This window comes from Mastigoproctus giganteus, chromosome 3, assembly GCF_048544385.1.
Source record: "Mastigoproctus giganteus isolate SK-2022 chromosome 3, ASM4854438v1, whole genome shotgun sequence".
Classification (NCBI taxonomy): domain Eukaryota; kingdom Metazoa; phylum Arthropoda; class Arachnida; order Uropygi; family Thelyphonidae; genus Mastigoproctus; species Mastigoproctus giganteus.
Window position 1 is genome coordinate 71,555,650 of NC_143577.1, and position 15,109 is coordinate 71,570,758.

General features: G+C 37.0%; 1 protein-coding gene across 1 annotated transcript in view; it reads left to right on the forward strand.

The window, feature by feature from the left end:
- Positions 1 to 15,109, forward strand: part of Karybeta3 (karyopherin beta 3) — a 328,330-nt gene that overhangs the window by 96,684 nt on the left and 216,537 nt on the right. The window contains exon 6 of the mRNA XM_090369326.1: positions 9,145 to 9,249. Coding sequence (XP_090225452.1) covers positions 9,145 to 9,249 — 105 coding nt within the window. The remainder of the gene's footprint in view (positions 1 to 9,144; positions 9,250 to 15,109) is intronic.

The following is a 15,109-nucleotide window of genomic DNA, read 5'->3' on the forward strand; positions in this document are numbered from 1 at the left end:
TCTTGAACAGCCTTACCATGAATTAGATAAAGGACGAGATTTTAAAGTGCAGTGTGGAATAAAGGATTCCATTCCTACAAGAATAATTTCATTGACATAATCTGAGCAAACGTTGACATCAGAATCTTTGAAACAGTAATCCGACCAAGGAAAAGAAGAAAAGAAATCACGCAGGTCATCCCATTTTGCATTCTTGTAATGCCAAACAACACTAGGCGGGAATAGCCATGAGATAAAGGCTCCATTGAAGAAGAGACAATCGAGTTGTGATCTGAGGTGCCCAAAGGACCACTCACTTCGACTGTGTACTTAGAAGGGTTGTTTGTGAGGAAAAGATCAAGGATGTTGGCTGTATGGTTAGGATTGTCCGTTATTCTTGTAGGTAAATGAACAATCTGTGCAAGGTCATTAGTAATTGCAAAAGCCTCAGCATCTCGACCAGCTGGGTCGGTGTGACTAGAAAATGGAAGTCAGCTTAAGTTGTTGAACATTAAAATCACCCATCAGAATTACCTCACTGTTATCAAAGTTTGGACTGGAGAAAGTCAAGTTGCAAAGAGAGGAATTCAAAGAGCTCCAAGTAATTAGTGGAGTTGGGAGAAGGGTAGAGACAGCAGATGAATTTGACAGAATGAGGTAGAGAGATTTTAAGCCAGAGAAGATCGAAAAGAGGAGACCCCAAATTACCAAATATCTGCCAGGGAATATCAGAATGGACATATGCACAAGTACCACCTTTGAGGCGAAAGGAATCATACTGCGAATAATTTGGGCAACTGAGATGAGCAGTGATTGAATCAACTGATAACTGATTTCGTCAGAAAAAGTACATGGGATTTGGCATACTGTAAGTGGAAATGGACATCATTGAGATTAGAACTGATACCACATATATTTGTGAAATGAACTAGGAAGTGTTTAGGAGGTTTAGATCTTTTCGCAGATAAGTTTTCTCTATTAGTTTGACAATTCATGGTGTATTCAGTAGTAAGAAAAAGTGGGGGGGGGCATGCTGTATGAAATAAAAGAAATTTTTGGATATAGTAAGAATATACCCAGATCCTTGACATAGTACATAGTAAGAATATACCCAGATCCTTGACATAACAATGTCCCCCACATACACACTACTTTGGTTCCCTCCAGTCACTATCTGGCAGAGTAGATGTAGCAAGATTATACACGAGCTGACCCGGAATCCTCCTAGAGAGTTATAAATAGGTTCGGTCCAGTGTAGTAACTAGCAGCCAGCCTGCAAACACTGTTTTAGAGCTGTACCCTCGAAATGTAAGGAAGTTTGGATCTCACCATGGTGTTCATCATAACCTCAAAAGACATCAATCATACTGCATGATGGAAGAGATGGGGAAAGGTTGACTAGGATTTAGCTCTGGAGACTAAATGTGGGTTCCACCACTTCAAGCATCCAGTATTTTAATCTGTTCTCATCTAGTTTTGATTCTGCTTTATGAGGAAGATCTATCTGCAAGATGAGCTGGAAGATTTAAAAACAACTTTCAACTTTTATTAGGATCAACAATAAAACCAAACATGTTAGATAATGTACACATAATGTTACATTTCAGGCATTTGATTATCAAATAACATATCTCATGGATTAAAGGCATCTATTTTATCTTAGAGGTGTTTACCAGAACTTCACTGTGTGATGTTTGTGTCATGAGTAGTCACAAGATGGAATTTATATGGAGAGTTATAGTCCCATTTAAGGAGGATAACCATAGGACACGTGGGGTTGGGATCTTGCTTCTCCAAGCATGCAAAACTGCAGTTCTCATTTTGTATATTGATTCAAATAGTATATCAAATATTTTTTATCAGTCATTGATATATGAGCACAAACAACACAAAAGATATATGATACAAGTGCCTTTTGTTGCTTTTTGTTTGTGTAAGCTAGGGGTCAAGAACCCCTTTTAGTGCTTACAGGGTGAATCTTAAAAAAGGTTATTGACCACTGGCTTATACCAATCTAAACTTCATGGGACTGCTTGTGCAAAAGGAGTATGTTTAAGATCATTATGGGTTGTAGATTGGAACTTATAGACTTTGAATTTGGGATAATTGTTCGGTGACACATCAGTAACCTTCCTGTGACATGTCAGAACCTCCCAAAATTCACTGTGGTGGATGTTATTCAAAGATGGAAGATTGCAGGTGATAGCCACAACAACAACAAAAAAAAAAAAAAAAAAAAAATCTGGTTGGCTTCATGAACTCATAGAACATGTTTGAACCGTAATGAGGATAGTTTGTTCCTCACACGTGCCAGACCATAATGTTCTTCATCAGCAGGAAACATCACAGAGCAAGCCTGAGAAGCCACAGGAAAATTAAAGAGTGAGGAAATATAGAAAAGTGTAAAGAGCAAGAAGAATAAAGAAATAAATTGTATATTCTAGTATATCACCCACTGTTAGGAAGCTGCATGTAAACTCAGTATCACAGTCACCAGTGCAAAATATCATTTGAAGTGGTGCTGTCGACATTCAGATTCTGTAACTGTGTCAAAAGGTCTATGGAGTGATGAATCTCAGTTCACAATTATTCATTCCAGTGAATGTAATTGAGTATGGAGATTGCCTGCAGAGCATTTCCTGTAGGAGTGTATTGTTTTAACTACCGAGTTTGTTGGAGGCAGTCTGATGGTATGGTACTGTTTCAGCTGATTCAGTTCTATTTGCCCAAAATCATACATTCTGCTCATTCACAGGCCATCCACCTGAGAATAAGCTTTATCTGGAAACCAGGTGTTGTGTAATACTGCCTTTCTTTCTCTGCTGAGGTGAATTGGCGTTTCTGTTTATTATTTTTCAAGTTTTATGTAGCACTAACCTTGTGTGGGAATATTTTCAAATCCAGATGAAGTATTCATTGAACAGAATGCTGAGATATTCCAAGTTGACAGCTGATTTTCTTGTTGATTTTCTTGGACCACACTGCATTAGAGCTTGGGAGACTTCAGCATTTTCTGAAGAATGAACACTGGCCATGCTACATTTTCATTCCTTTACACAGCCTCTTTTTTTTTTTTTTTTTTTTTTTTTTTTTGATTTGGTAGTTGTTGGCGCATCGGCTTCTGTGGCCATATTGCACCTCCCAAGGTTTTTTTTTTTTTGCAGTACTTTTGATCCAAGCCCGAGGCGGGAATCGAACCCGCGACCTTTGGGTTGCCGGGCAGGTACTTTACCCACTCGGCTAGCCCGGTCGGCTTCACAGCCTCTTCAAACTGCTAGGATAAACAAAGTATTATGTTTCTTGCAGTAGCCAGTGAGTATCCAAAGAAAACCTGAAATCTTGTCTTCATAGCAATTACTCTTTGTTTCAGTGAAAAAAAAAAAAGCACAACCTACTCAGTTGTGAGGTGCAGCTTCTCTGCCATTTTGCTACTTGCAGGAGCATTTATATGTATTCTTTGTAAGAATGTAAAGTGCCGTGACGTATTGTTGCTCTGTAGCAAATTTTCCAGAAATTGGTTCAGACTATTGCTAACTTTAAATGAAACGCAGATAATTGTTCAGTTTTAACTGATGATGTAAAATGGTCTGAAGTTTTGTGTGCTAACCTCTACAAGGAACAGTGTGGGTTAATTATGATGTTGTTAATTATGTCTTTGTATTCAAAAGAACTGAATACAAAGAATAATTCTGACATGATTTATTTACGCTTCAACACGGCATCCCACATGAATGCCTTATGTATAAATTGGAAGAATGTGCCACTGGCAGAAAGGTGCTGTGGTGAATAAAAGATTAGTTAAATGATAGAAGAGGACTACTGCCTTGATTGGAGTATCAAGGTTTAGTATTAGATTGCTTGTTTCTGATGTTGAAGGCATAACAGGTTTGATGTCAAAGTTTGCTGATGATAAAAAAAAAAAAAAAGTCTACATAGAATAATTGGCCTACCGGACAGATGATTGACAAACTATTGGTTGATTAACTGGCCTGTTAGATGGGAATATTAGGAGTTGTAAAGAGAGGTGATACATTAATGTGTTGTCATTAAGGAATAAAACAATCAGATACTATTAGAATGTCACATGATTTTGGATTAATTTTTTATTGAAATGTAATAATATGATACTAAATTGATCACCTCAGTACAAGCTGGCTCTGTTTTGAGACTACCAAATCCAATCATCAGGCCTATAGATGTTAAAAAAGCATATCAAATATTTCATTAATTATAGATGAGTAAATAATGGATGGAAAAGGTTAATATGTTATTTTATTCTGGAGAATATATTATTATTATTAGCCATATAGTGCAAGGAAGCCTGAGGCTTATGCTGCACCAGCCAAAAAAAAAAAATTTCCAAGTTACCCTGAGAGAGAGAGAGAGAGAGAGAGAGAGAGAGAGAGAGAGAGAGAGGGAGGAAGGAATCACCAAGAAATAGAAGAATGATGATATCCAGCTTGGGTGTGCCAAGCTGGATATCATCATTCCTTGGGTGTGCCAAGCTGGATATCATCATTCCTTGGGTGTGCCAAGCCCATACTCACCAGATGTGAGCCCCTCTTCAGTTTCAAGATATTCTGCCATCCGTTCAGCTCTATGTGTAGTGTCGTTGTTGTGCACGAAAAGAAAATCTGGGCAAACTGTATTATCCCTAAAAAGTTGCACATAGCAGTCGAGGATCTGTTCTAGGTACCTCTGCGCAGTTATGGTACCCCTATAAAAGACATGAAGAGGGGTGCTGCTGCTGTTCGTCATTGTTCCACCTCACGTGAGAACACTGCCTTCTCTGTAAGTGTCCCTTTTTCTGATGTTGGAGGGATGATACCACATTCCTCGTTTCTCCAGAAAAAATAACATCTAGAATCTGTTTGTGGGCAAAAACGGGAATCATCAGAGAACATAACTGTAAACCTTAATTGGATACAAACCACTGGCTTCCTTTTTTAGAGTCTACTTGGAGCCTTCTTAACACAGTCCGGTTGGAAATGTTTTCACCTTTGACCACAGCAGCCTCAAGAGATAGTTGAAGTCCAGTTCACGATGCAACCTCTTTCATCCAGCAACTCAACTATCAAAACTGAAATAATCTCTATTGATACTAATATTATAGTATTTTCTGTTTACTCACCCATTCCTATTACAAAGGCCCTCGTGGGGTAGCGCAGCCAGCTGAACCGCAGGGCAAACATAAAAGAAGTCAGCTGAGAGAAAAAAAAAAGAAAGTAATGAAGGGAGGTGAACTGATGAACATTATTGGGCATCAATCACATCATCAGTTCACCTTTTATAAAAGGACTTAAGCTCAAAGAGTGTATATTGAAAAATAATTTGAGAGAAAATCAACTAGTCTTAGTAGTGAACTCATCCAGTGTTTGAGATTAAATGTATACAAGGAAAGCTGTTTTACATCAATATGAACAATCAGCCAATATGCCAAGGATCATTTTTTTTCCACCAAAGATTATCTATTTGGGTTTTTGCTTTCGTAAAGGTGACTATAGTGGTCTCAGAGATTTTTTAAATTCTATGCAGTGGGACCAACTGGTGATGTTACCAACAGCAAATTCTAAATGGAAGGCATTCAAGGAGTTAATCTTGGAAGCTACTAGATTTTTTAATACCAACTAAGAAATTACTGTTCAAGGTTTAGGCCTAAATGGATGTCAGCTGAACTAATGAGACTCGTGGCAGAGAAGAAAAATGCATGGGATGTATGTAAACTATCAGGAGGCACATATGTCTATGGTAGATATAGGATAGCCTGTAATCAAGTCACAAGAAGGTTAGGCAAGCAAAGGCAGATTAAGAGAAATCTTTGGCAAAGGATGCTAGCTAAGAAAAACAGCAATGACATCTTTACTTATGTAAGCTCTAAAAGGAAGGGAATGAATCAGATTGATCCACTCGATATTGATTGTTCGATTGTTGAGGATTCTGCTCAGGTAGCTGACAAACTGAATGAGTGTTTTGCATCTACATTCACACATGAGGAATTCTATAGGGAAGTGGAAGCCAGAAGCTTATCAAACTCGAACAGGGAGTTAAATGATTTTGTAATAACTTGCTGAGGTTAACCATAAGTAAGACATCTGGGGCGAATGGGATCAGCAAAGGAAGTAAGCAGGCCCTTAGCCATGATTATAAAGGCATCCTTGGACTCAGGGGATGACTCCCCAGACTGGAGATGTGCAAATGTATCCCCAATTCACACAGGGTATCGAAAGGTGACGTAATTCATTATAGACCTGTTAGTTTAACTTCTGTTCCAGGGAAAATAATGGAGTCACTGGTTAAAGAAGCACTGCAGGATCATCGAGACAAGACTGCAGTTATAGTTCAGACACAGCATGTATTTGTTAAGGGGAGGTCTTGTCGGACCAATGTGATTGAATATTACTATTTGGTCACTAAGGAACTGGATGCAAAAAATAATTTTGATGTCATATACTTGGATTTCAAGAAAGCTTTTGATACCATTGCACATAAAAGACTGCTGTACAGATTGGAGCAGTATGACATTAAGGGGAAGTTGCTGCTATCGATAAAGTGATGGCTGAGTGGTAATCAATGGACACTGCTCTTCGTGGACTAATGCTATTAGTGGAGTTCTCCAGTGGTCCGTGTTGGGACCATTGTTGTTTTCCGTATTTATCAAGGATATTGATGAAGATATATATCAGTCTTAATATCCAAGTTTGCAGTCGATACGAAGGTTGGTATGATTGTTAATGACAGTAAGGATGGTACACTACTGCAACAGGATCTAGAAAAGCTGAGCAGATGGGCTGAGAGGTGAAAACTGAAGTTTAACATTGGCAAATGCAAAGTACTGCATATGGGTAGCGGTAACCCCAGAGTAACATCAAAAAGTGTGGTACTACACTCAGGGTAGTGGTGAATGAAAAAGACCTGGCAGTAATTGCGTAGTGAGATATATAAAGTTTTCTGAGCAGTGCAGACAGGCTGCAAGGGGCCTTGTCAATGATATATTGAATATAATATAATGAATTTTGCTAGCATGGATAAGGAGGTGATTATCTCCTTCTATAAGGCAATGGTCAAGCCATACCTTGAGTATTGCATACAGGTCTGGAGGCCTCATTTTGGGAAAGATGTTGAGCTACTAGAGCAAGTATACAGAGAAGGGAAACAAGATTAATGAGTGGAACAAAGGGTTGCTGTTACAAAAATAGGCTTAATTTCTGTAAATTGCAGAGTCTGAAGACAGGCATGTCAGGGTGATCTGATTCAGTTGTATAAGGCTTGACTGGTTTGATCAAGCTCATTGCTTGATGGGATTCTTTCTCAGATTTCACACCTAAGGGGGCATAAATTCAAATTGAGGAAATACAATTGTAGAATAGATGTGCAGAAATTTGCCTTTAGCCAGCTGGTGGTTGATTGCTGGAACAAACAACCATCTATCATTGTGGAAGTTGACAGCTTAAATTAATTCAAGGCTGATGTAGACAAACTTTTGGAGTAAATGGATGGGTGAAACGGGAAGTTTTTTTGTTTTTTTTTGGCTGATGCTATATAAGCTTGATTTCTTACATAATATTCCTCTACTTATACTATATTTGAACCTAATACTCACTCAACTGGAAACAACTAACATGTAGCATTACCAGGATGTCATACCAAAGTGTTTGATCGCTTGCAGTCTGCACTAATGTGCACACACACACACTGATATCATTATTGAAAGAAATATTGTCTATTTTTCTGTGCATCCTGACCAGTAACATTTAAATAAACTTCATAAATGATATAAACCTCTTATGAAGGCTTGCGTATTTTAATTTTATTTAAATTTTATATTAATACACATTCTTTAAGTATTTTTGTTTACTATTTTTTTTTATGCAGGTTTAAATGGTGTGAACTTATAAAAGTTGACAATGTTTGGGCTGCACAGCAAGCATTTTTGGACTGCCAATTTGACATGCTCTATGTAGAAACTTGGCATCACCACTGAGAAACCTTGCATGTGAGTATACATAGGAATGTACAGGATCTTTGAAGAGTTTTTAAAGGAACAACAGAGCCAGTAAAGAAAGTTTCTGGATCTACCATTAAAGGAGCATCAGCACTGTGTAGGAAAAAGACTTGAGGAATAATGCTTGCAGTGAATATACTAGCAGACTGCAAAAGCAGAACACAGCAAGAATTTTTGAGAAAATTATTCACAATTTGCAGTTTTAGACTGTCGCTCCTAATAGCCCCTGAAAATGTGGCTTATAATAATACTAAATTTTGAAGCTGAATAAAATGGTTAATTTACCAAGTCAATATTGGTCACTGTGTTTGATGATATCTGTAAAACATCAAGTTCTGTTGCACTATGGCCATAGATGCCGATGCGCCTAAAAAATTCCCTAACAAACAAACAAATAAATAACACATCAAGCGATGATGGCCAATTGGCTATGTGGACTATCCATTACCAAAGTATGATACTTCAAAAAGACCTAGATAAATTATTTAGTTGAGCTGAAAAATGCCAGTTAAAGTGCATTTGGGCAGTGTAAGGTACATATGGGTAATAATAATCGTAGATTATCTTATTATTACTTGGGAAACAACAAACATAAAGCAGTTGACAAAATTAAAAAAAAAGTCTTAGGAATAATTCTGCAGTCTATCATGTCGTTCTCCCACCAGTGTAGACAGACTGCTAGAATAGCACATAGTGTTTTATATATGACACACAAATTTTGCCAGTTGGGACAAACAGGTAATTATTCCACTATATAAAACTTTGGCCATGTCCATCAGGGATGTGGCCAAATCACGATAAACACATTTCAGGAAAATGTGAAAAAGGTGCAGCAGATAGCAATATGGTTAGTTATTGATATAAATAAGCATTCCTTTATGTGGAGATGTGGGGCAGAGCCTTCAGCTTCATGGCCTTTGAAACCTTGAGGCTAGATAATCAGTTAAGTATTATTCATATAATTTTATTCATGTCTAACAATTAAGAATTAGTCTTTATGCGGTAAGTCTATTAGACTTGTTAAAATTTCATATGGGATAAATTTATGTATGTGAAAAGTTGAAATATATGCCAAACGTTTTGTGATCTTCTTTTAAAATCTGTTTCTTTTATCTTTTTTCATAACTATATATAAATATTATAAACTCATATTTTGTTTTTAGGTACGGAATGCTGCTGGTAAAGCAACAATTGCTTTCTTGGTGGCCCATGAGAAAGAACACAATTTACATCGGCATTTTAGTGATTGCCTTCCTCCATTATTACAGGTATTAACTGATTTATTTTAATTTTTATATTTTTTTCCCACTGTGGAAGAGAAGTTTCCTTATAACTTTTCTGTAGAAGTTGCTTTAGATCAACAAAACTTTCCCCGGCATGCATTCCAGGGGGGAAACACTAGTAATTATACAGGCACCATTCATAAATAATTTCAATTAAAAAAATAATAATAATAAATAAGTGTTTTTTTTTTTTTTTTTTGATTTGAAGATAAATTTGTTTTATGTTCTGTCAGACACATCTAGTGGTGAAAACTGTAAGTGTAATTCTATGCAAAATTTACAGTTTTAATTAGAAACTCAAGTATTGTTACCATTTTATGATATTTCTAAAAACTAGTTAATGTTTTTTTTTATATTATTTTTTATCCCTGTAGCAAGCAAAAATTGTTATTTTTGTGTCAGTTTTTTTTTTTAGCAAGCAGATTTGTTCTACTTCTGTGTAAGATTGTAAAAAAATTCACAGAAACACAGATGAATAATTCTCTGTTTCTGGGAATGGGAAAGCTTGGTGTTTAATATAACATTGCTAGATATTACAGTACTAAGCACAAAGAAAAGTACAAAAATGGTGTTGGTGCTCTGAAATGAGAAAGAAAATGGGGGCCTTGAAAAGGGAGCTTGAGCCACAACAAAATGTCTTCAGAAAATAATGTAGCGATAGTTCCTCTGCACTGCAGCCTCATAAGCTAATTGCTGATGACATCTTAGAATCGGAGCAGGAATGAGATTAGCTCCGTGTGGGCGAAGTCTTTACGGCTCCAGCTAATAGAGAAGTTTTTCTTAAATTTTTACCATTTTATTGACTTAATTGGCATATTAATTTATTTTCTAGAAGTAGCTTTATATTCCTAGTTCCGATACTTAGTTTATTTTCAACTTAGATAGAGATGTTGTAGGTTATTACTTAGTATCAGTGAAACTTGTACTGCTTGAAACTTACCACCATTGTGTAATATTGATACAGAATAGTGTAATGTATATCTCAAATTTGATAGCGTAAGGCAGGATTTCTCAAACTGTGTTCCGCGGAACACTAGTGTTCTCTGAGATGTGAACAAGTGTTCCGTGAAAAATCGTAATTAATAATTAAAAAAATAAATAATAAATAAATTTGGCATATTTGTAGCTTACACTACTTTTGTATCATTATAATATTTAACATAATTTTTTTTTTTCGGTTATTGATATACTGGCATAGACTAATAATCAAGTAGACCACAGAACACTTTATTTTGGCAGGCTTCACATAGAGAAGTATGCTTAGAGGTAATGTGACACCTACGAAAAAGTAGCAATGTGGTGATCTAGTATGCTATTCGTAGGCAATTTTTCCTGGAGTACATGGGTTGTAGGAGAGGAGGAAGCGGACCAATATCGTAACTAAACTCACTTCCTTGTTTAAATTTTTAAAAAAATATTATTATTAAAATATGTGACCATAGATTTGTGGTTAAAAAAAAAAGGAACTTTAAAACAAGAAGCAAAGTACTTCTAGTAGACCAACTGATCGATGAAAACGAACACAATATTGTCACACTTCAAAGTGAGGATGAACAATTGCAGCCTTTTGTTCCCAAAAAATCCAAAGTGAAAAACAGGAACCAACTAATAAAAGACCAAAAGAAAAGTATAATGGCAGTTATTTGAATTTCAGCTTTACATGTTTTGGAAATAAAGATGCTTCTGATGCACGGTGCGTCATATGTAATAAAATATTAGAAAACAATTCTTTGGCTCCCACTAAACTTGTATTCCGTAAGTGTTTGAATATGTTGTGAGATGAAAAGTGTTCCGTGACTAAAAAAGTTTGGGAAATGCTGGCATAAGGTATAACGTAAAACTAGATAGCATAATACGTAACACTGTAGTAGGAATCTGCTAGCTTAGTAAAGTATTAGCAATTAATCAATTAAATTTATAAATCCTTTTAATTTTTATTGTTAATTAAATTGTATTTAAATGGAAATCATACCCCAGACTAGAGCAGCAAAGCAACGTGTGCAAAGTAGCAAAAGTGCTGTGGTTTGGGTGAGAACTGAAGGGAACTCCAATGCATCACAGTATAAAAACTGTACAAAATGCGGCATGTTTGCAGATCTCTCTCTCTCGAACAGGACACGATCTAGCCATGGAGGATGTTTTTGTATGTGATAGGTGCAGAGAATGTGAAGAAATTAGGCACCAACTCAGCATTTTTGGTGGAACAGACTTCCATCCCTTGTCGTGGAAGTTGATAGCCTAAATAAGTTTAAGGCTCAGCTGGACAGGTATTTTGAACGAACAGAGGGGTGAAGTGGGAGTGGTTTTTTTTTTTTTTTTTGGCTGATGCTGCATAAGCTTGCTTTCTTGCATCAAATGCCTCTACTAATGCTAATGCATTCTGATGGGTGTGTATGAGAGCTTGAAGTCGGGTAGACGCCCTCAAAGGAATTAAAATGGGCCCCCATCAAGCTCTAAGCTGCCAAACTCAACGCCGTAGCTCACTCTTCTGCATCAGGCAACACAGTGGCAATCTTTGGGGCAGAATGCACTGGTCCCACAGGAACTAGTTATTGTCAGTGACTCAATTGTCAGACAAACAGGAAATATATTGTGCAAAAAGGATAGGTGAAACAGGACCAGGGTATGTCTGCCCTGGTCCAATAGTATTCAATCAAATTGATCAGACAAGACTTCCTCTTAACAAACCGATGATGTGTCCAAGCTATAAGTGAAATCTTGTCTAGATAATCTTGCAGTGCTTCTTTAACCAGTGCCTCCATTAATTTCTCTGGAACAGAAGTGAAACTAATAGGTCTGTAATTACTTGTGTTGCCCTTTGATCCTCCTTTGTGAATTGGAGTCACATTTGCAAATCTCCAGTCCATGAGTATCTCCCCTGAGTCTAAAGGGGCTCTCATAATTATGGCTGAGGGTTTACTTATATAACCTCTAAAAGGAAGGGGATGAATTAGATTTGTCCACTTGATATCAGTGGTTTGACTGTAGATGATCATTCTCAGATAGCTGCCAAATTAAATTTGTATTTTGCATCTACATTCACACACGAGGAGTGATTCAAGGAGAAGTCCAGATTTTATCAAACTCTAACAGGGAGTTAAATGATTTTGTAATAACTGAGAGCAAAGTGGAGGAGGAATTGTTGCAGTTAAACATAAGAAAGGTACCTGGGGTAGATGGGATCTATCTAGTTATATTAAAGGAGGTGGCAAAGGAAGTAAGCAAACCCTTAGCCATAATTATGAGAGCATCATTGGATGCAGAGGAAGTCCCGACGGACTGGAGATGTGCAAATGTATCTCCAATTCACAAAAGGTGACACGAGTAATTACAGATCTGTTAGTTTCACTTCTGTTCCAGGAAAAATAATGGAGTCACTGGTTAAAGAAGCTTTGCAGGATCACCTAGACAAGACTGCAGTAATAGTTCAGACACAGCATGGGTTTGTTAAGGGGAATTCTTGTCTGACCAATTTGATTGGATACTATGACGTGGATGCAAAAAATAATTTTGGTATCGTATACTTGGATTTCAGGAAAGCTTTTGATACTATTGCATATGGAAGACTACTGTACAAATTAGAGCAATTTGGCATTAAGGGAAGTTGCTACAATGGATAAAAGGATGGTTGAGTGGGAGAAGACAGAGTGATACTCAATGGATATTGCTCTATGTGGACTAATGTTATTAGTGGTGTCCCTCAGGGTTTGGTGTTGGGCCCATCATTGTTTTGGATATTTATCAATGATATTGAAGAAGGTATATCAAGCTTAATGTCAAAGTTTGCAGATGATATAAAGGTTGGCGGGGATGTTAATAACAGTAATGATGGTATCTTGCTGCAACAGGATCTGGAAAAGTTGGGCAGATGGGCTGAGAGTGGCAACCGAAGTTTAACACAGAGAATTTCGGTAAATCTTGCATAACGGTATTTTTGAGCTTTTGTGAGAGGGAAACCCTGCTATTATGTTGGATGTAATTTTTCAACATATCCACTGTTTTTTTGAATCCCCACTGTTGACTCGCTACACAAAAAAAATATATATATCTGTATATAATGAGAAATCCCTCTATTTTATTTTGTTGGGACATCCGCGATTTACGTTCTGTACTATTGAACTTATGGAAAAATCTAGATTTGAAAGTTTTATTACTATCGGAAAGCACACCAGCCATCCAAAAGATTTAAGTCATTCAAACGTTGAAGTTATGTTCCTACCACCACAGTTGTACTAGGTTAATACAACTCCTTTCATTCATCCATTAGATCAAGGCATTAAATCCACCTTTAAAACTCATTCCATCAGAAAATCATTACAATGGATTTTGAAAAAAATTGATTTTTGGCTGCTGTTAAGGGATAAGTATTTTTGATAGTTTTACCGTATTCCTTTTTAATTAACATACTACATTGTGTTTTACAAAGATATTAGATAGGTTTAGTAGCATTCGTTAGCTTCTTATTTTGAATTTTACTAGTGATTTTTGGAAGTTACGATTCCCGGTGTCGGTGCCAATATTGTTGAACTAGCCACCATATTGTAATCGATAAGAAATAGTGTAACACATATATCTCGAACTGATGGCGTAAGGTATAACGTAAAACTTGATAATGTAATACGAAGCATCGTATTAGAAATATGCTAGCCTAGTATAGTATTATCAATTAATCAAAAATATTTATTAATCTTATTAAATTTAAATGTTAATTAAACTGTATTTAAATGAAAATCATGACCCAGACTAGAGCTGCGAAACAGCAAAGGTCACAGACTAGCAAGAGTGCTGCGACTTGGAGGGAGAAACGAAGGGAGCGATTCTCCAACGCATCACAGTCTCAAAAAATGTGCAAAATGTGAAATGTTTGCTGAACTTTCTAAATCAGGACATGATCTAGCCAAGGAGGATGTCTTTGTGTGTGTGTGTGTGTGTGTGTGTGTGTGTGTGTGTGTGTGTGTGTGTGTGTGTGTGTGTGTGCGCTAGGTGCAGAGTGTGAAGAAATTAGTTGCCAACTCAGCGTTCTGATGGCCCTGGGTGCCAAGTGTTCCGTGGCCAAACGATTTCTAGTGCATTTCTAAAAGCGATTTCTGCAAAGAGCATTTGAGCAAACAAATAGTATTTTTTGTTTCAAAAACCATTTTCTTGATTTTATTTGTATATCAGAGTAGCACGTTTGCTCTACAAGAAGTAGGCAGAGGCCCAGAAAGGGAACCCACCTTTCTGTTTCTTTTTTCTATAAATACTAATTTTCTAACTCAGCCGCTTGGTCACCTCGTGGCACTGTTCGTGCCTCCCCGTGGTGGGGCCAGTAACTTGGGTAGTAAAGATAAATCCCAAGGGCCAAAAGCAGCCATCATGGATTCTAATAATTTTCCACACTTAGAGCCTTCAAGCTCAAAGCAAGAATCCTGTTATGATAACAATAATAGTCAAACCTAAAAGGATTTGAACAGAAGCACATTCTCCAGACATTCCTAATCTTTTGATGATACACTCTTTGTCCTCCCAGCCTGAAATTGACTTGTCAATTTGCTCACCTTCCATCTTTCCAATCATGACATGGTCTGTATTAATCGATCCTTTTAACAGTGATCACTTTCCGATTATTTGCTCCTTACAAACAGGGGTAACTCCAAATCCTGATCAATGATCCTCTTGGAAGTTTAAAAAGGCAAACTGGGATGGCTATTCTGCTCAAATACTTCTAGACAAGACTATGTTCAAAAAGAACCTATTGACGATGTAAATACTTACATCACCAATCAGATTCTGACTGCCACTAATACCTACATTCCAAAATCCAAGACATATCGCAATCACCGAAATCACTGGTGGAATGCAGATT